This window comes from Saccopteryx bilineata, chromosome 7 (assembly GCF_036850765.1).
Source record: "Saccopteryx bilineata isolate mSacBil1 chromosome 7, mSacBil1_pri_phased_curated, whole genome shotgun sequence".
NCBI classification, from domain to species: Eukaryota; Metazoa; Chordata; class Mammalia; order Chiroptera; family Emballonuridae; genus Saccopteryx; species Saccopteryx bilineata.
The window spans coordinates 82028766-82048345 of NC_089496.1; the positions used below are offsets into that span (position 1 = coordinate 82028766).

At 44.0% G+C, this 19580-nt stretch overlaps 1 protein-coding gene and 1 pseudogene across 1 annotated transcript in view; both read left to right on the plus strand.

Annotated features, from left to right (window-relative positions):
- The first annotated feature begins 2166 nt into the window (after positions 1-2166).
- The window catches only part of LOC136310722 (cytochrome P450 2C18-like), a 56763-nt gene continuing 39349 nt past the window's right edge, over positions 2167-19580 (plus strand). The window contains exon 1 of the mRNA XM_066239586.1: positions 2167-2453. Coding sequence (XP_066095683.1) covers positions 2286-2453 — 168 coding nt within the window. The 5' untranslated portion in view covers positions 2167-2285. The remainder of the gene's footprint in view (positions 2454-19580) is intronic.
- LOC136310723 (KATNB1-like protein 1) lies at positions 13733-14981 on the plus strand (annotated as a pseudogene).

A 19580-nucleotide genomic window follows, 5' to 3' on the forward strand; every position in this document is an offset into this window, starting at 1 on the left:
AATAAAGCAACAGAAGCAGCTGTGTCTGGTGGTGACTGAGAGGTGACTGGTTTTTCAAGCCTTCCCCTAAATTCTCTGGCCTGGGTTCCCCCTCACTTCCTGTGCACGCCTCACCTCTGCAGTGACGGAGATGGAGAGGGGGAGAATCTCCATCTTTCAGTTCTTCTCTTGAGAATCTAGGCTCTTTTTATCCTTGGATCGAACAGGGGCTTCTATTTAACGTGAAGTCTGTTATTTTATGAACTCGCGGTGGGGTGCACACCCCGAAACCAATGTTTTGGGGGTTTGTTTTTATTTTCTTAGAATTGTTCTTGAGACAGCCATAGGGCACTATACATCAGGCATTAGAAAATATATATAATTTCCAATTTCAGTTTTGTGACTTCTGAGTTGTGTGACACTGGATGGGTGTCCTGTTCTGAGTTTTCCTTTCCCCATTTGAAAACTAAAAATCAATAATTTCTTTTTTCAGTTTTTTTTTTTTGTGTGTGTGTGTATGGGGGGGGGTGGAGCTTGATGTTAAAATGTGTGTAAATTTACTTTGCTAATTAGTTGGTGCCGTTTGGATGTTCAAGATTAATAAATTATGTTCCATAGGTTATATTTACCTAGCTATGATATTAGTACGGTACACTGAAATATTTCTTCTTCTTTTCCTAATGTTTATTTTATTGATTTGGGAAAGAGGAAAGTAAAGAACAGGAGAGAGAGGAACATCTGCGCTTTGGGACAATGCTCTGACCAACTGAGCTAGCCAGCCAGGGCGGTACACTAAATATTTCAAAAGGCTTTCATTTTCAAGGACAATGTATACTAGTGTTTGATAAACCATTAAAGGATTAACATTTTTTATATATAAAAAATTCCCCCAAAGTAATAAATTCTCAACTGGCCATTAATCGGAGAATCCAGAATGTCAAGCAATTTTTAAAAAAATCAAACATTTACACCCTGGTCTTTTAGCTCAGTTTGTTCAGAGTGTCTCCCCGAAACAACAAGGTTGCGGGTTTGATCCCTGGTCAGGGCACACACACAGGAAGCAACCAAAAATGCATGACTGAGTGGAACAACAAATGTTTCCCTTCCCCCGCCCCTCTCTCTGTCTCTCTAAAAATCAATAAAAATTAAACCCTGGCTGGATAGCTTTGTTGGTTGGAGTGTCATCCCAGAGTGCAGAAGTTTCCAGGTCAATTTCCTGGTCAGGGCACAAACAGGAGCAGTTTGATATTCCTGTCTGTTTCTCTATTGTTGAGCAGGTAAAATATATTATGCTCACTTTGTTAAAGATGGCGCTGCCTACATGGAAGCTGTCACCCAGGTGATATTAATGTGTGTTGGGGGTGGGCTGTGGGCAGGAAGGATCCTTGTAGCCTGGGGCTTGGTTTTAGGATTAAGCCTTTCCCACCCTTTTTGATGTGGGGTGGTACAGTCCCATCATGCCTCAGATAAGTGACTTTGTATTAGAGATGTCCCTATTTTGTATATTGGATTAAAGGTTTTGATTTCTGCACTACAAAGTGGGGTAGACCGGGAGCTTGCTCTCTCTCGGTTCCTGAGGTTAGCATTAGAGAGGAGAGCAGAAAAAGGCCACGTGGAGGAGGCCAGGAGAAGCAGCCAAGATGGTGGAGTGCTGAGTGAGAGGCCAGTTTGTGCAGAGTTTGTGCAGGGAGAAGGAAGGAGATGGAGAACAGAGATGAATAAATCTGGTGAGCTAGAAACCTTTGATTTTAGGAAAACTCAAATAAATCAGTAGCCTTGTGAGCATTGAATGAGTGGGTTTTGGAGCTCAGTGTGTGTTTTTACTTGCCCACTGGGTGCAAGCTAGGATTAAAGGTAATGGCCCACCAGTTCTTGGCTCCATTGTTTCATTACTATCTGTCTGAATCCAATGCGAACCTGCATGGGCCAGGTGACTGTGATGGTGGCCGTGTATACTGGTTTCACACCTATCTTACTCAAAAACAAACAGAAAAGTAAATAAAATTGAATAAGCAAACAACAACAAAAAATACACCACATTTATTTCACTGTTAGTCAACCACGTGTGGTATTTCAAAATAAATAGCAGTAGCTTGGCTCTACTCCAAGTCCAATAAACCAAAGGTCCTGAGTGGGGCACTGAAATGGTGAGCAGAAGCGATCAAAGTCTCTTGGAGAAAGAGAACGTAAATAGATCTCACTGAGCCTATGAGTCAAAGGGGCACATAGATGCTGAGCAGCAGAGTGGTCTAGCGATAGATAGGCTTTTCAGCTCCTAGTGGATTCAGTAAGAAGAGACGGGCACAATGGTCCTCGCTGTGCTCCTGGTGCTCTTTGTCTCCTGTTTCCTTCTCCTCTCACTGTGGAGACGGAGCTCTGGGGAACAGAACCTGCCCCCGGGCCCCACTCCGCTCCCCATTATTGGAAATATACTCCAGTTAGATGTGAAGAACATCAGCAAATCCTTCAGCAAGGTAAGTATGGTTTTTGTTCCTCCAGCAGTTTGCCCAAGGTAAGTAAATTAACATCGACTTCTAAACAAAATATATTTAAGGAAATCAGCATATGTTAAAATAAAATTATTAAAATACATCATTATAAAGCAAATATTGCCCGTGAAGTACTATTTTTGGTGTTTCATCGACAAGAATAGAGTAGTGAAATAAATGCATGTTATGAGTGCGGTGCATTAGGTCTCTGCATGCGGCATCAGAGCAGTAAAGTAGCAAAGCCTGGGAGAGCTGCTGTCCTTTCTTGTTTCCCTATCATTTGCTATGGTTTTTAGCTGAAGGTAAATGGTAAGGAATGTGTGTTTGATTAGAGATTTCATACAAGAAGTCGTTGAGCATGTGGCCCAGGCATGGCGTCCCGAAGCTGTCCCATTTTGGACCAGCGGCTTTGCTGTCCCCCTTTCAAAGTGCTATCTGGAAGGCCAAGTTGAGGCCCCCACTGCCTCCCACACTCGCCTCCAGTCATCGCCACCAGGCTCAGGACAAAGCGCAGTGAACCAGCGTGGCTCGTAATTCCAGGTCCTGAGTGGGAATGGTGTGGAATTAAGAAAATAAGCTTAAAGGGAGAAATGAATGGGCTCAGGAGGACTCTTTGCAATGCAGAAGATAGCTTGCAAAAAAGCAAGTCTCATGGATGGACCTTGATAACATTATACAGAATGAAATAAGTAAATCAGAAAAAAACTAAGAACTAGATGAATCCATACATAGAAGGGATATAAAAATGAGACTCAGAGACATGAACAAGAATGTGATGGCAACAGGGGTGGGGGGTGGGGAGAGGGGGGATGGGGCGAAGAAGGAGAGAGGGGTGGGGGGAGGGGAGGGGCACAAGAAAACCAGATAGAGGGTGACAGAAGACAATTTAACTTTGGGGGAGGGGTACACAGCACAATCAAATGTCAAAATAATCTAGAGATGTTTTCTTTCAACATATGTACCCTGATTTATCAATGTCACTGCATTAAATTTAATAAATAAATTAAAAGAAAAAAAAAAGAACATGAAGATAAGAAAACTGTGTGTGTGTGTGAGCTATACAAGCAAAACAAAAATTGTATTACGTTTTCAAAATAATGACACCAAATCATGGAAATTGAACCAGTTATTCTAAACTCAAATAGGGATCTCTTATCCTAAAAGGTGACGTGAAACCAATATAATAAGATTAATTTATTTTAAGATACATATTTGCAAAAACATATAGCATTTTGTAAATATTATATTTTATTATACACTATTTTTTGGTTGAGATAAAAGCCAAAATAATCACGGCAGAAAATTAAATTCCACATCCCTATGCTTTGTAATTAATTACCATTATAACCAGTTTGCCATACATTTCCATACCCCTTCTTTGCCTATCTCACACACACACACACACACACACACACACACACATATGTATACAATTTTACCTAAATGGTACCATAAATCAATTTGATAATCCATTCTTTTTATTCAATAATGTATTGTGGACACAGTTATATGTTATATATAATATATGGGGGGGGCTTAGATTTACAGTTGTTTGTATGAAAAATATCTCAATAATAATACAAGGAAAAAAAAAGCAAGTCTCCAACCCCCTACCTGCTTTTTTTATAAGGCAAAACGAGGTCATTAGCATAATCAAAGAGATCACTAAAGCAAAGTCACACTTCCAAGGTAACCTTAGAATTCTCCCAAGTGCAGAAAATCCCCACCATACATAACATCTTAACTTCACAAAACAAAGGATAAAAAGAAAACTGCCTCCAGTCTTTCTGAGGGACGTGGAGGATAGGACGAGTACAAACAATCCAGCACCACAGGTAACATGGAAGCGTGGAGAAACATGGTCTCTAGCAACTTCACTAAGCAAGTGAGGTGGGGGGTTGGGCAGATTGTCAGTTTACTGCCAGTTTCCCACACCTCTGTCCCCCAAAAATCTAAACCGCAAAGACCCTGTCGGCTTATGGTTCCCAACATACTCCTGTTTTCTATTTTTTTTTTTGTATTTTTCTGAGGTTGGAAATGGGGAGGCAGTCAGACAGACTCCTGCATGCACCCAACCGGGATCCACCTGGCATGCCCACCAGGGGGCGATGCTCTGCCCCTCTGGGGCGTCGTTCTGCCACAATCAGAGCCATTCCAGCGCCTGAGGCAGAGGCCATGGAGCCATCCTCAGCGCCCGGGCAAACTTTGCTCCAGTGGAGCCTCGGCTGTGGCTGCAGGAGGGGAAGAGAGAGACAGAGAGGAAGGAGAGGGGGAGGGGTGGAGAAGCAAACTGGTGCCTCTCCTGTGTGCACTGGCCGGGAATCGAACCCGGGACTCCGGCACGCCAGGCCGATGCTCTACCACTGAGCCAACCGGCCTGGGCCACTTTTCTATTTTTTAACTTCAATTCGTGTGCTGTGATTTATATTCATCTGATTTCCCATGTTCCCATTTGGAGGCAGACTGGAAAAATATAAAATAAATACAAAATTAATATAGTCAATGCTAACAGATACCAAAACAAGTGTCTTAATACAATGAAGGGATAAAAGCCTTTTAGATTATCAAGCAAATCTTAGTCAATACAGCAGGATCTATAGTGGAGTCTTTGCAGCTCTGAGTGTCCTTAATATGTTAATGCAATTTCACCAAGTCCATGTTGACACTATCACCACTTCACATTACCTGTAAATGCAACCCAACCCCACTTCTGTCTGAGAACTGTCCCAAGAAGCAGGAGTCACACACTTTCAGGAAAAGTCTACATGGCACTGGAACTGTTGTCACATTTCCACACTCTGCAGCTAGCATCTAAGTCCTAAAGACCACTGCTTCTAGCACATTAAGCTTTTGTCTCAAGCTTAATGTCAATTCTGGACTCTGGCAATGATTCAGGTAGACTGGAAGGGTCATCTGCAGCATGTATGGAGATGGAGCTTCTGTTTTCTTTAACCTGGAGAGGTGAAACCAGGAGGCCTTTTCCTGGAGTTTTGCAGCCATGAGGTGGTGTGAAGAGAACCTTGGGATTCACTATGCTGGTAGAGTTAAATTTGTAACAGAAGTGGGCAAAAAGGAGAGAGAGAGGCTCTGAATTTGGAGAGTGTGTCACAGCCTAAAATAGGCATGGGGCATTGAGGCAGGAGGAGAAAAGAGTGTGTAAAGGAGACACTATGTATTAGACAAGGCAAACGGGGAAGAAAACAAGACCATCAACACCCACAACAGAGGTCTTTGAAGGATGAGCAGAACTTGGATATTCAGGCAAGGCAGAGTAAGTAGCCATTGTGTCTATAAGAAATAAAATCGGCTTATTTGCTACTTGGATGATTACCCTAGGCTCGTCCATGGTGATGTGAGATGGGGCTGACAGCCCTGGGAACATTCAGTCTTCAGTGGCAAGTCCCAGCAGGCTGGGCAAGGTTAGGTCAGAGGTGGCTGGGGTAGGGCTGGAAGAGACTGAACCCTCCCTTGGAGGAGCAAGGGGGAAGCCTATCTTCTAGAGTCCCTTTTTCCCACAGCAAGAGCATGCTCCTGGCAGGGACTGAGAAGCCAGGCAGGCTTTAACCCAATGACCTTCCTTTCCACTCTTGAAGCAGGGCCATGATGGAGTCTTGTGAGGTCCCTTAGGGCAGTGGTCCCCAACCCCCAGGCCAAGGACTGGTACCGGTCTGTGGGCCACTTGGTACTGGTCCGCAGAGAAAGAATAAATAACTTACATTATTTCCATTTTATTTATATTTAAGTCTGAACAGTGTTTTTTTTTAATTTTTTTTATTTTTTTATTTTTCTGAAGCTGGAAATGGGGAGAGACAGTCAGACAGACTCCCGCATGCACCCGACCGGGATCCACCCAGCACGCCCACCAGGGGCGACACCCTGCCCACCAGGGGGCGATGCTCTGCCCCTCTGGGGCGTCGCTGTGCCGCGACCAGAGCCACTCTAGTGCCTGGGGCAGAGGCCACAGAGCCATCCCCAGCACCCGGGCCATCTTTGCTCCAATGGAACCTTGGCTGTGGGAGGGGAAGAGAGAGACAGAGAGGAAGGAGGGGGGGTGGAGAAGCAAATGGGTGCTTCTCCTATGTGCCCTTGCCAGGAATCGAACCTGGGTCCCCCACACACCAGGCCGATGCTCTACCACTCAGCCAACCGGCCAGGGCCCAATGTTTTATTTTTTAAAAAATGACCAGATTCCCTCTGTTACATCTATCTAAGACTCACTCTTGATGCTTGTCTCAGTCACGTGATACATTTATCCGTCCCACCTTAAAGGCCGGTCTGTGAAAATATTTTCTGACATTAAACCGGTCCGTGGCCCAAAAAAGGTTGGGTACCACTGCCTTAGGGGCATTGGAGTCTTTAAGGGCATATGCCAAGAACTGGTATTTTGCTTGATCTCTTTGAGTCTGTCTGCCTTTTCCTGTTCCTCTCAGTCATTATAGACCTTAAAAGCCACACTCAGGAGATCTCCTTGAGGGGTTTGAGGATCCTCCTCTGCCTATATAAACTTTTTCCGCATATCTGGAGCTGATTGGAAAAAGACAGAAAGACAGAATGATCAGCTGGATCAAATGAAAGAGGGTAGGAATTTGCAGGAGAAAGAGGTTTGGAGTATACTAAGAGAATTTTTTATTTATTTATTCATTTTAGAGGAGAGAGAGAGAGAGAGAGATTGAGATTGAGAGAGAGAGAAAGGGGGGAGGAGCAGGAAGCATCAACTCCCATATGTGCCTTGACCAGGTAAACCCAGGGTTTTGAACCGGTGACCTCAGAATTCCACTAAGAGGATTTAATAGATGGAACAGGTTTGACAGAGAAAGGGATGAGAGCAGAGTAAAATAAGCCTTATATAGTTGGTCTTGTGAAGTGAGTCTCTCATCTTTGCTCATGGTGTCTCACCAAATGTTCAGAACTCACCAAGGAACCTCAGCAGACTGAGGGAAAACACACACATATCCTTGGCCCCATAAGAGAACAAGGTCTGGTCCTTGCCAGATTCTTGTGAGCGAATCCCTCCATCGCACTTAAGGGAAGGCTTTCCTTGTTGGATTCCAGAATCTCTTGGCCACTAAATGGCCTTGTACATCAGCATTCAAAAAATTTTAAAGTAAAAAGCATGATAAAGAAGATTTGCAGTCTGACCAGGCAGTGGCGCAGTGGATAGACTGTTGGACTGGGATGCAGAGGACCCAGGTTTGAGACCCCGAGGTTGCCAGCTTGAGTGCAGGCTCATCTGGTTTGAGCAAAAGCCCACCAGCTTGAACCCAAGGTCCCTGGCTCCAGCAAGGGGTTACTCGGTTTGCTGAAGGCCCGCGGTCAAGGCACATATGAGAAAGCAATCGATGAACAACTAAGGTGTTGCAACGCATAACAAAAAATTAATGATTGATGCTTCTCATCTCTCTTCCTTCCTGTCTGTCTGTCCCTGTCTATCCCTCTCTCTGACTCACTCTCTGTCTCTGTAAAAAAATAAAAATAAATTAAAAAAATAATAAGATTTGCAGGAGTTCCAGGGCATGATATTGTAAAGTGACTAGTGAGTTCCACAAAAACACCCAAGTTACAGGAAAATTTCAGAAGAGGAGTTTATTAGCTGGTTAGGTAGATGGAGCACAATCCCAAATCATGTAGGCCCCAATACAGTTCTGAGCCTGCTTTTATAGACAAAATCATGTACCGGTTGGGGTGGGTAAGGAGGGGCTTGTGATTCCTTTGTCTAGAGGTATATGTCACTCTCATGACTTTAGGACAGGAGAGTGAGTCAGAGTGTAGTAATTCTTAATTAAGATACAGAAACATTCTTTTCTAAAGTCTTTTAAGGAAAGAGAAGAGGAAGGGATTTTCAGATAAGTTCTATCTTCTTTGCTCTGTAGTTAAATTATGACTTAGCTGACCCAGTTGCCCTTGCAAGCCCTTCCTCCTGCAATCTTCTCTTTCCTTTCTCCACAGAATGGAGGGGGTAAGAGGCCTGACTTTTTCTCTTTAAAAAGGCATTGCTAATGCTAAGTTTTGTAGTTTCTTGGCATCTTATCACAGTGACTCCCCTTTTTTAAATTTTTTATAATTGACCTTTAAACATTTGCTGGGCACGCTTTACAATTCCTTGACCCTGAGGATTATAAGGAAATACCTGTCCTCAGGTTAATACCAAAAGTCTGACAAAATATAGTAAATGCTTTTCCAAGTAACACTTCCATATTTTTCAAAACATTTCAACCCAATTGATTAACAGGCAATCTAGAGAGCACATAAGGCTGAAAAAATCCAGTATGACCTTCATTTTCCTTCCATTGTAAAAAAAACTTAGAGCTTTATTTACTGTTTATTAGGGAAATTTACTTTGCCCTAAGCTTCACAGCTTGGTGACTGCTTCATGAGTGAGCCAAGAAAGAAAAAAAAATGTTGCTTACTGTTAAGTCCATTTCAGGGTGCTCCTGACCTATTTTTTGAATCCAATAGGCAGCATCCATGGAGCCAAATCCCTGATTTCCTCGGGCACCCTTTTGCAGGGTGTGACCTGACAAGCAGCTAACTGCCTGAAGCAGCTTGAGACAAATTCTTGAAATGACTTATCAGGGCCCTGCTTAATTTTGCTTAGTTCCTTTGTTTCACAGACCTGAGAGCGTCTTTACACATAAACAAGACAATTTACAAGACAGAAATACAAGTATAACACATAACTTTGATTAATCCTAATACCTGAGTTGAATACTCCTTATAAAGCATCAACCAAATTAGCAAGTCTTTAGGATCCACATTCCATTCTGTTTAAATTTAAATGAGCGCTCCTTACAAGTTCCAATTTTAAAGCAAAAAATGTAGGGATGAAACCATTTTATTTTTTCAATATTAGAACTGGCATTTCCAATTTTTGTATGCAAGAACTTAATTCAGGCCTTAAAAACAGACACATTTTAGACAACATTAAACAAAGACTAAACAGAAACAAGAATCAGACAAACCAGAGAGAAAACTGGGATTTCAGAGCACAACCAGATTAGAATGATGCCAGCCTGATCTCGGTCAGGGCATTTTTGACAGAGGGACTAAAGATGGATCCAAATAAAAATTTTCCCGCCCTGGCCGGTTGGCTCAGCGGTAGAGCGTCGGCCTAGCGTGCAGAGGACCCGGGTTCAATTCCCGGCCAGGGCACACAGGAGAAGCGCCCATTTGCTTCTCCACCCCTCCTCCACGCTTTCCTCTCTGTCTCTCCCTTCCCCTCCCGCAGCCAAGGCTCCATTGGAGCAAAGATGGCCCGGGTGCTGGGGATGGCTCTGTGGCCTCTGCCTCAGGTGCTAGAGTGGCTCTGGTCGCAACATGGCGACGCCCAGGATGGGCAGAGCATCGCCCCCTGGTGGGCAGAGCGTCGCCCCATGGTGGGCATGCTGGGTGGATCCCGGTCAGGCGCATGCGGGAGTCTGTCTGACTGTCTCTCCCTGTTTCCAGCTTCAGAAAAATGAAAAAAAAAAAAAATTTTCCCAAGTAAAATTTACTTGGCAGCTGCTGGGATATTTTGTAATTAAATCCACCATGAGTCCCTTGCCCAAATTTCCAGGAAAAGAATAGGAGAGAAACAAAATGATAGTTCAGAGCAGTAGTCCCCAACCTTTTTTGGGCCATGGACCAGTTTAATGTCAGAAAATATTTTCACAGACCAGCCTTTAGGGTGGGATGGATAAATGTATCACATGACCGAGACAAGCGTCAAGAGTGAGTTTTAGATGGATATAACAGAGGGAATCTGGTCATTTAAAAAAAATAAAACATCGTTCAGACTTAAATATAAATATAAATAAGACAGAAATAATGTAAGTTATTTATTCTTTCTCTGCAGACCGGTACCAAATGGCCTACTGACTGGTACCAGTCTGCGGCCTGGGGGTTGGGGACCACTGGTTCAGAGGATTATAGCTAAAACATTAAAGAAAATCAGACAATAATAGGAAAAGCTATACCTTTCCTGAGTCTCCTATTTATTCTTAAATTCTGCCCTGGCTGGTTGGCTCAGTGGTAGAACGTTGGCCTGGTGTGCAGGAGTCCCGGGTTCGATTCCCAGCCAGGGCACACAGGAGAAGCACCCATCTGCTTCTCCACCCCTCCCCCTATTCTTCCTCTCTGTCTCTCTCTTCCCCTCCCGCAGCAGGGGCTCTACTGGAGCAAAGTTTCCCTGGGCGCTGAGGATGGCTCTGTGGCCTCTGCCTCAGGTGCTAGAATGGCTCTGATTGCAGCTGAGCGATGCCCCAAGATGGGCAGAGCATTGCCCCCTGGTGGGCATGCCGGGTGGATCCCGGTCAGGCGCATGTGGGAGTCTGTCTGACTGCCTCCCTGTTTCCAGGTTCGGAAAAATACAAAAAGAAAAAAAAGAATTCCAATAGCAGCTGCAATTGGCAGTTCAGGTCGACTATGTTGAGATTTCTCTACCTCAATTTTTTTTAATTTTTTAATTTTTTTTCTGAAGCTGGAAATGGGGAGAGACAGTCAGACAGACTCCCGCATGCGCCCGACCGGGATCCACCTGGCACGCCCACCAGGGGGCGACACTCTGCTCACCAGGGGGCGATGCTCTGCCCTTCCGGGGTGTCGCTCTGTTGCGACCAGAGCCACTCTAGCACCTGGGGCAGAGGCCAAGGAGCCATCCCCAGCGCCCGGGCCATCTTTGCTCCAATGAAGCCTCGCTGCAGGAGGGGAAGAGAGAGACAGAGAGGAAGGAGAGGGGGAGGGGTAGAGAAGCAGATGGGCGCTTCTCCTGTGTGCCCTGGCCGGGAATCAAACCCGGGACTTCTGCACGCCAGGCCGACGCTCTACCACTGAGCCAACTGGCCAGGGCCTTCTCTACCTCAATTTTAACTGAGTGGCAAACTAACTTGACGGGGCCAGGGAAGGCTCCGTTGTTCACTTCTCTGAATCACCTGCCCTTGGTCAGTATACTTAGATTTACATTTATTCACCCAATGTTTTCCTCTCCTGCAGAGTGAGCAGAGGTCCGGAGCTTTTGGAGCTGGCTGCCCTTGAAGGAGAGGCTGAAACTGATATCCAGGGAGAGTAGGGCAGTTTCTAGCAAAATGTTCTACCCCACATTGGAAACAAGATCCACAGGCAGAAGTGCTTCCCCGACCTTCCTTCCTTTGTTTGTTTTGCCGTTTATCAAAGTATTGTCCTGGAGGCCTCCCTGAAATGCTGTGGCAATAACCAGACCTTGCATGTATAAAGGCCCAATATCAGTGCATATTCTGATGTAATTCCCTATATCTCAAGCCTGATCTAAAGCTTGTTGGAGGGGAATCTCCAAAGTTCTGAAACAAAAACCCTGGGAGCAACCTGATAAGCGTAAGAAAGAGCAGAGGGTGGCGGAGGCGCAAAGGTTAAGGCGGCCATAGCCACGACACACTCATTATTTCCCGAGTCATCCTCAGACTCCAAGGTCTTCTCCAATTTACATCCCTCTATTTCTAGCTCACTCTAAATAAACAGCTTCTCCTCAAATAAAAACATTTGTACAAAAAGAAAAAGGTTCCTTACTTTTGACCCTAACTGTTCTATAATTTATTACTCCCAATTATACTCTCCCCCAAAACTCTACTCAAAATTTTTATTTACTGTGTGCACCTGGGGAGTTCCATCACCTGCCTTTAGTTTAGTTTTTCCTTCCTTAGGGTCCCTGTCCAAGCAAACCTACTTGCTGCAAACCAGCACAGCTAGTAATTTTAGGTCCTGAGTGGGAATGGCATGGAATTAAGAAAATAGGTTTAAAGAGAGAAAAGAATGGGCTCAAGAGGACTCTTTACAATGCAGAAGATAGCTTGCAAAAAAGCTTTATTTATAGGGCAAAATGAGGTCATTAGCATAATCAAAGAGATCATTAAAGCAAAGTCACATTTCCAAGGCAACCTTAGAATTCTCCCAAGTGCAAAAGATCCCCACCATACATAACATCTTAACTTCACAAAACAAAGGATAAAGAGAAAACTGCCTCCAGTCTTCCTGAGGGACATGGAGGATAGGACGAGTACAAACAATCCAGCACCACAGCTAACATGGAAGCGTGGGAAAAAATGGTCTTTCGCAACTTCACTAAGTAAGTGAGGTGGGGGGTTGGGCAGATTGTCAGTTTACTGCCAGTTCCCCACACCTCTGTCCTCCAAAAATCTAAACTGTAAAAACCCTGTCGGTTTGTAGTCCCAAACAACAGAGTGTTCCCCCACCTCCCGGCTGGAGGAGAGCCTGCAGCTGCCACTGTGCACGGGCTCCCGCAGCACAACTCAGGTCTCTTCACCCTCAGAACCAAGAGGCAGACAGGTGGTCAGAAAGGGTGCAGGCTGAAGCCTCACACCCCTCCTGCAAGTGTGTGATGCACAGAAAAGCAGGCCAGTCTGGTGAATGTCCTAACCAGGTTTACCTTGCGGAATCTTCACTGTAGTTTCAAACAGTGTGTTCTAGGTCACTGAGGCTCCGGCGTTCCTGTGAGGCCGGAAGGGAGGCGGGGGCACTGGGCACAGCAGCGGCCTCTGGGGTCCCTCTCTGACCAGGTGCATGTTTCAGATGAGTCTGTCACTGCACTAAATTTTCCAGCTCAAGAACAGGGTCAGGTCAGAATGAAAAAGTGACCCCATGCTTGACATGTGTTTACAGACAGCCTCTGCTGTCTCCACCCTGAGAAAGGAGGGTTTAGGGTTGCGAATGGTGCGGGGGTCAGTATGTGAAATGTGCATGGGATAATAGGGAGCCTGATTGGGAGGATAGAAATATACCAGGACCCAGCCGTGTTTCAAACGATTATAAATTATTTTATCAGTGCATTTGCAAAGGTTTTTAAAAACATCCATAATATATTTTTTCCTTTAGATTTCTAGAGTTACCAGTGTGACAGTCAATGCACCTATGAGAAGTAATTAATAAACAACTAAAATGAGACAACCTTGAGTTGATGTTTCTCTTTCTCTCTCTTGAAAAAAATAAAGATAAAATATAAGCCCTGCCCAGATAGCTCTGTTGGTTAGAGCATCAGCCTGAAGTGCAGAAATTGCTGGTTTCAAACCAGGTCAGGGCATGTACAGGAATGGATTAATATTCCTGTCTTTCTCTCTCTCTCTTTCCCTTCCTCTTTGGCTAAAATCAATAAATAATAATAAAAATAATAATAATAAATTGCAGACAGTCACATTTGAATGGCCCTGAGTGGGGTTTACCCCGAAGCCAAGGAACTCTCTGGCTTCCAGGAGCCGTTCATCAGCAACAGGGCTAGGCTGAGTGCTGCTATTCAAGAGATTATGACATTTAAAACCTAAAATGATAAAAAATGAAACTTTTGTAGTAATATTGAGGATCATTCCATTGATCTTCCCAGAAAAAGGATCTTTAATTTCACTAATAAGAACATGAAGGAGGTTAAGAAATCTGCCAAACAGCTGACTACTTACATAAATAGAATAGTAAGACAAGCTGTGAACAGCTCAGATAAACTATGTAAGGTGCTGTACCACAGAAAGGTCATCTCCTTTTCCAAAGCCTTGTTACAGAAAGAAACAGCCCCCTAGAAGTCGGGGCTGTGACACGGCAAGTAAAGAGAATAAAATGGCTTGTGCAGTCCACCTGCCTGAAAAATTACACCATGAGAGTCGGACATATTTGCTTAACTCCAGTGATTCTGGTTCTTTTTTTTTTTAAATTAATTAATTAATTAATTAATTTACAGGGACAGAGAGAGAGTCAGAGAGAGGGATCGATAGGGACAGACAGACAGGAATGGAGAGAGATGAGAAGCATCAATCATCAGTTTCTTGTTGCAGTTCTTCTTAGTTGTTCATTGATTGCTTTCTCATATGTGCCTTGACCGTGGGCCTTCAGCAGACCGAGTGACCCCTTGCTCAGGGACCTTAGGTCCGAGCTGGTGAGCTTTTTTTGCTCAACCCAGATGAGCTCGTGCTCAAGCTGGTGACATCGGGGTCTCGAACCTGGGTCTTCCACATCCCAGTCCAATGCTCTATCCACTGCGCCACCGCCTGGTCAGGCTGATTCTGGTTCTTGACAGACAGAAAGCCCATCATCGAAATGGTGGGGTTTCTTTCCCTGAAGTTTCTGAGAGCATGAAACAAGGCACAGGTTTTGTTCACCAAGAATCTGAGATTGAATGTGGCTTTAACTTTCTGGAAATAGAAGTGAATTTGTAGTTTATTTGATGATAGAAGACCTTGGGGTGGTGGAGGGTTGCCTTCTTGTACTCACCAATAGTTTACAGGAAGAAATACAAGGCATCTCGCTTGGCCACCGTGTAGATTTGTTGTCCCTAGCAAAGTCATTGCTTAAAAGCCAGTCTGAAGACTTTATTATAGCTGGTTTAAACTGGCTTCAGACAGTCATAAAAAGGTGGAGGTCAGAACTATCATCTCAAACAGAAATCGTAAATGATGTCAATATTCCCATTTGGGATTGTGGGAAGAAAACCATCTTACATTGGTTTCAGGATATATTGATAATATGGCTAAGGATGTCGATGCTTATTTGTTACAGTTGCATTGACAAACTTCACCTATTAAAGAACATTTGGTGATTCAAAACATCCCTGAACTATTTGACTTCCAAAAAATGTCTCATCAAAAAACTGTGAACTGTGAAAGAAATCAAAACCTTTTTTAAAATCCATATAATGAAGATACTAAAATGCCTAACAATCTACTTTATATTGAAGAGGAAAAATATCCGAAAGGAGCAGCTTCAAGTTCAATGAGGTGAAAGTGTGCTATAAGGATTGTTCACGTGAGCCTGACCTGTGGATAAAGTGTCAACCTGGAATGCTGAGGTCTCTGGTTTGAAACCCTGGGCTTGCCCAGTCAAGGCATATGGGAGTTGATGCTTCCTGCTCCTTCCCCCACTCTCTTTCTTCTCTAAAATGAATAAAGTCTTAAAGACTGTTTACGTGGCTGTGGCTAGTTGGCTCAGTGGTAGAGAGTTGGCCCAGTGTGTAGAAGTCCCGGGTTCTATTCATGGTCAGGGCATATAGGAGAAGCAACTATCTGCTTCTCCACCCCTTCCTCCTCCTCCTCCTCTTTCTCTCTCTCTCTCTTCCACTCCTGCAGCCATGTCTCGAATGGCCTGAGCAAGTTGACTCCAGACTCTGTGGATCCATGACCTCCTCAAGTGCTAAAACAGCTCAGTTGCTGAGCAATGGAGCAAGCCCCAGATGGGCAGAGAATTGCTCCATAGAGCACTTGGTATGTGGATCCCTGTTGGGGTGTTAGTGGGCATTTGTCTCTCTGCCTCCCTGCTTTCCATGTAATAATAAAAAAATGCATTGGGATTTATATGGTTATTTGGTATAACTGTTTAAGAACTACTGGACCTTAATGCAATTCTGCATAAGAATATATGTTATGCTGCCTGACCAGGAAGTGGTGCAGTGGACAGACCATTGGCCTGGGATGCTGAAGATTCAGGTTCGTAACCCCAACGATGCTGGCTTGAGTGCAGGCTCATCCAGCTTGAGTGTGAGATCATAGACATGACTCCATGGTCGCTGACTTGAGCCAAAAGTTTGCTGGCTTGAAGCCTAAGGTCACTGGCTTGAGCACACGGTCGCTAGCTTGAGCAAGGGGTCACTGGCTCAGCTGGAGCCCCCGGTCAAGGCACATAGGAGAAAGCAATCAATGAACAACTAAGGTGCCGAAATGAAGAATTTATGTTTCTTTTTTTTTTTTTTTCATTTTTCTGAAGCTGGAAACAGGGAGAGACAGTCAGACAGACTCCCGCATGCGCCCGACCGGGATCCACCCAGCACACCCACCAGGGGCGATGCTCTGCCCACCAGGGGGCGATGCTCTGCCCATCCTGGGCGTCGCCATGTTGCGACCAGAGCCACTCTAGCGCCTGAGGCAGAGGCCACAGAGCCATCCCCAGCGCGCCCAGGCCATCTTTGCTCCACTGGAGCCTTGGCTGCGGGAGGGGAAGAGAGAGACAGAGAAGAAAGTGTGGCGGAGGGGTGGAGAAGCAAATGGGCGCTTCTCCTGTGTGCCCTGGCTGGGAATCGAACCCGGGTCCTCCGCACGCTAGGCCGACGCTCTACCACTGAGCCAACCGGCCAGGGCCGAATTTATGTTTCTTATCTCTTTTCCTTCCTGTCTTTCTGTCCCTGTCTGTCCCTCTGTGTGTGTGTGTGCCTCTCTCTCAAAAAAAAAAAAAAAAAAAAAAAGAAAGAAAAAAGACTTTGTAAGTTTAAACAACTAATAGTTTTTGTCCACATTTAGGCACCGTGTATACAAAATGCCTTAATTATTAATAAACCAATTAGTATGATACCAATATCAATTTAAAGATATTAAAACCATGATTCTGGCATGATAAAATTATGGAATTAATTCAGGGGTTTCCATTCATGTAGAATGTTCTTAGAAATTACTCCAGGCCCTGGCAGGATGCTAAGTTGGTTAGAACATCCTCCCCATATCCAAAGGTTGTGGGGTTTGATCACCAGTCAGGATACATATAAGAACAGGTTGATGTGTCTTTCACCCTCCCTTCTTCTCTCTGTAAAATCAATCACTAATTTCTAAGAAGTAAAAATAACAAAAAAATGAAATAAAACATCTTTCCCTTTCAATTAATAAAAGACAACTTATTCTAGGCTCTCGCCCAGTGGCTCAGTTGGTTAGAGCAAGGTCCCAACGTGCCAAGGTAGTGCATTCAATTCTCAGTCAGGGCGCATACAAAAGCAACCAATAGATGTATAAATGGGTGGAAGAGCAAGTCAATGTTTTTCTCTCTAAAAAAATTAATTTTATAAACAGACAGCCAACTAAATGGGAAATGATATTTACAAACAACAGCTCAGATAAGGGCCTAATATCCAAAATTTACAAAGAACTCATAAAACTCAACAACAAACAAACAAACAATCCCATAAAAAAATGGGAAGAGGACATGAACAGACACTTCTCCCAGGAAGAGATACAAATGGCCAACAGATATATGAAAAGATGCTCAGCTTCATTAGTTATTAGAGAAATGCAAATCAAAACTACAATGAGATACCACCTCACCCCTGTTAGATTAGCTATTATCAACAAGACGGGTAATAGCAAATGTTGGAGAGGCTGTGGAGAAAAAGGAACCCTCATTCACTGTTGGTGGGACTGTAAAGTAGTACAACCATTATGGAGGAAAGTATGGTGGTTCCTCAAAAAACTGCAAATAGAACTACCTTATGACCCAGCAATCCCTCTACTGGGTATATACCCCAAAACCTCAGAAACATTGATACGTGAAGACACATGTAGCCCCATGTTCATTGCAGCACTGTTCACAGTGGCCAAGACATGGAAACAACCAAAAAGCCCTTCAATAGAAGACTGGATAAAGAAGATGTGGCACATATACACTATGGAATACTACTCAGCCATAAGAAATGATGACATCAGATCATTTACAGCAAAATGGTGGGATCTTGATAACATTATAAGGAGTGAAATAAGTAAATCAGAAAAAAACAAGAACTACATGATTCCATACATTGGTGGAACATAAAAAATGAGACTAAGAGACATGGACAAGAGTGTGGTGGTTACCAGGGGTGGGGGGAGGGAGGACATGGGAGGGAGGGAGGGAGAGAGTTAGGGGGAGGGGGAGGGGCACAGAGAACTAGATAGAGGGTGGCGGAGGACAATCTGACTTTGGGCGAGGGGTACGCAACATAATTTAATGACAAAATAACCTAGACATGTTTTCTTTGAATATATGTACCCTGATTTATTAATGTCATCCCATTACCATTAATAAAAATTTATTAAAAAAAAATTAATTTTAAACACTTATTGCATACCATATTTAAGATTTGAGAGTATTTTTAGTATCTCTGGGCTCATTTTGCCAGAATCATCATGTCATGTATGTATAAATGAAAATGGTAAGTATGTATTTGTATAAATCCTTAGCTGGAAATATTCATAAAGAATTGGCTATTTTATCTTCACTTTCTATTGTCTATAGATTTCTAATATTTTCAGATCTGTCTGATTTAAGCTTCTTCCATTTGAATAAACTCTCTAAATATTTTTAAAAAACATAAAGAAGTCATCAGAAGACTTGACTTTGGGTGGTGGACACCCAATGCAATATATAAATGATATCTTATAGAATTGCACACTTGAAACTTATATAAATTTAAAAAAAATTTTTTTTTTTTTTTTTACAGGGACAAAGAGAGAGTCAGAGAGAGGGATAGACAGAACGAAGAGAGATGAGAAGCATCAATCATCAGTTTTTCATTGCAACACCTTAGTTGTTCATTGATTGCTTTCTCATATGTGCCTTGACCGTGGGCCTTCAGCAGACCGAGTAACCCCTTGCTCGAGCCAGCGACCTTGGGTCCAAGCTGGAGAGCTTTTGCTCAAACCAGATGAGCCTGCGCTCAAGCTGGCAACCTCGGGGTCTCGAACCTGGGTCTTCTGCTTCCCAGTCCGATGCTCTATCCACTGTGCCACCACCTGGTCAGGCGAAACTTATATAATTTTAATAGTCAATGTCACCCTCAAAAATTTAATTTTTAAAAGAAATCATCTCTTATATAAACTGTATGTTTTGTTCAGAATAGCCATGAAAACTATTTGCTTCCCTGAGGAAGCAAATCATGCCTGATATCAAGGAAAAGACTCAGGGATTAGAAACAGTGTAAGTGAATGGGAGAAAGAAGTTGTCAGGGCCAGCCTGTCAGTAACAGGATCCTTTGGCCTTGGATAGCAGCTCTGTGCTGTCTGTGGCCAGGACTGCTGCAGGTGGAAGGAACTGTTGGTCCACGAGAGGCTGCATGCCCCTGCTTTGCCTCTGGGTGCTCACGCTCCTTCCTGTTAGTAATACCAGCATATCACAAACTGGGCTGAGCACTGGAATCATCTGGGGTGATTTTTTTTTTTGTATTTTTCTGAAGTTGGAAATAGGGAGGCAGTCAGACAGACTCCCACATGCGCCCGACTGGGATCCACCTGGCATGCCCACCAGGGGGTGATGCTCTGCCCATCTGGGGTGTTGCTCTGTTGCATCCAGAGCCATTCTAGTGCCTGAGGCAGAGGCCATAGAGCCATTCTCAGTGCCTGGGCCAACTTTGCTCCAATGGAGCCTTGGCTGCGGGAG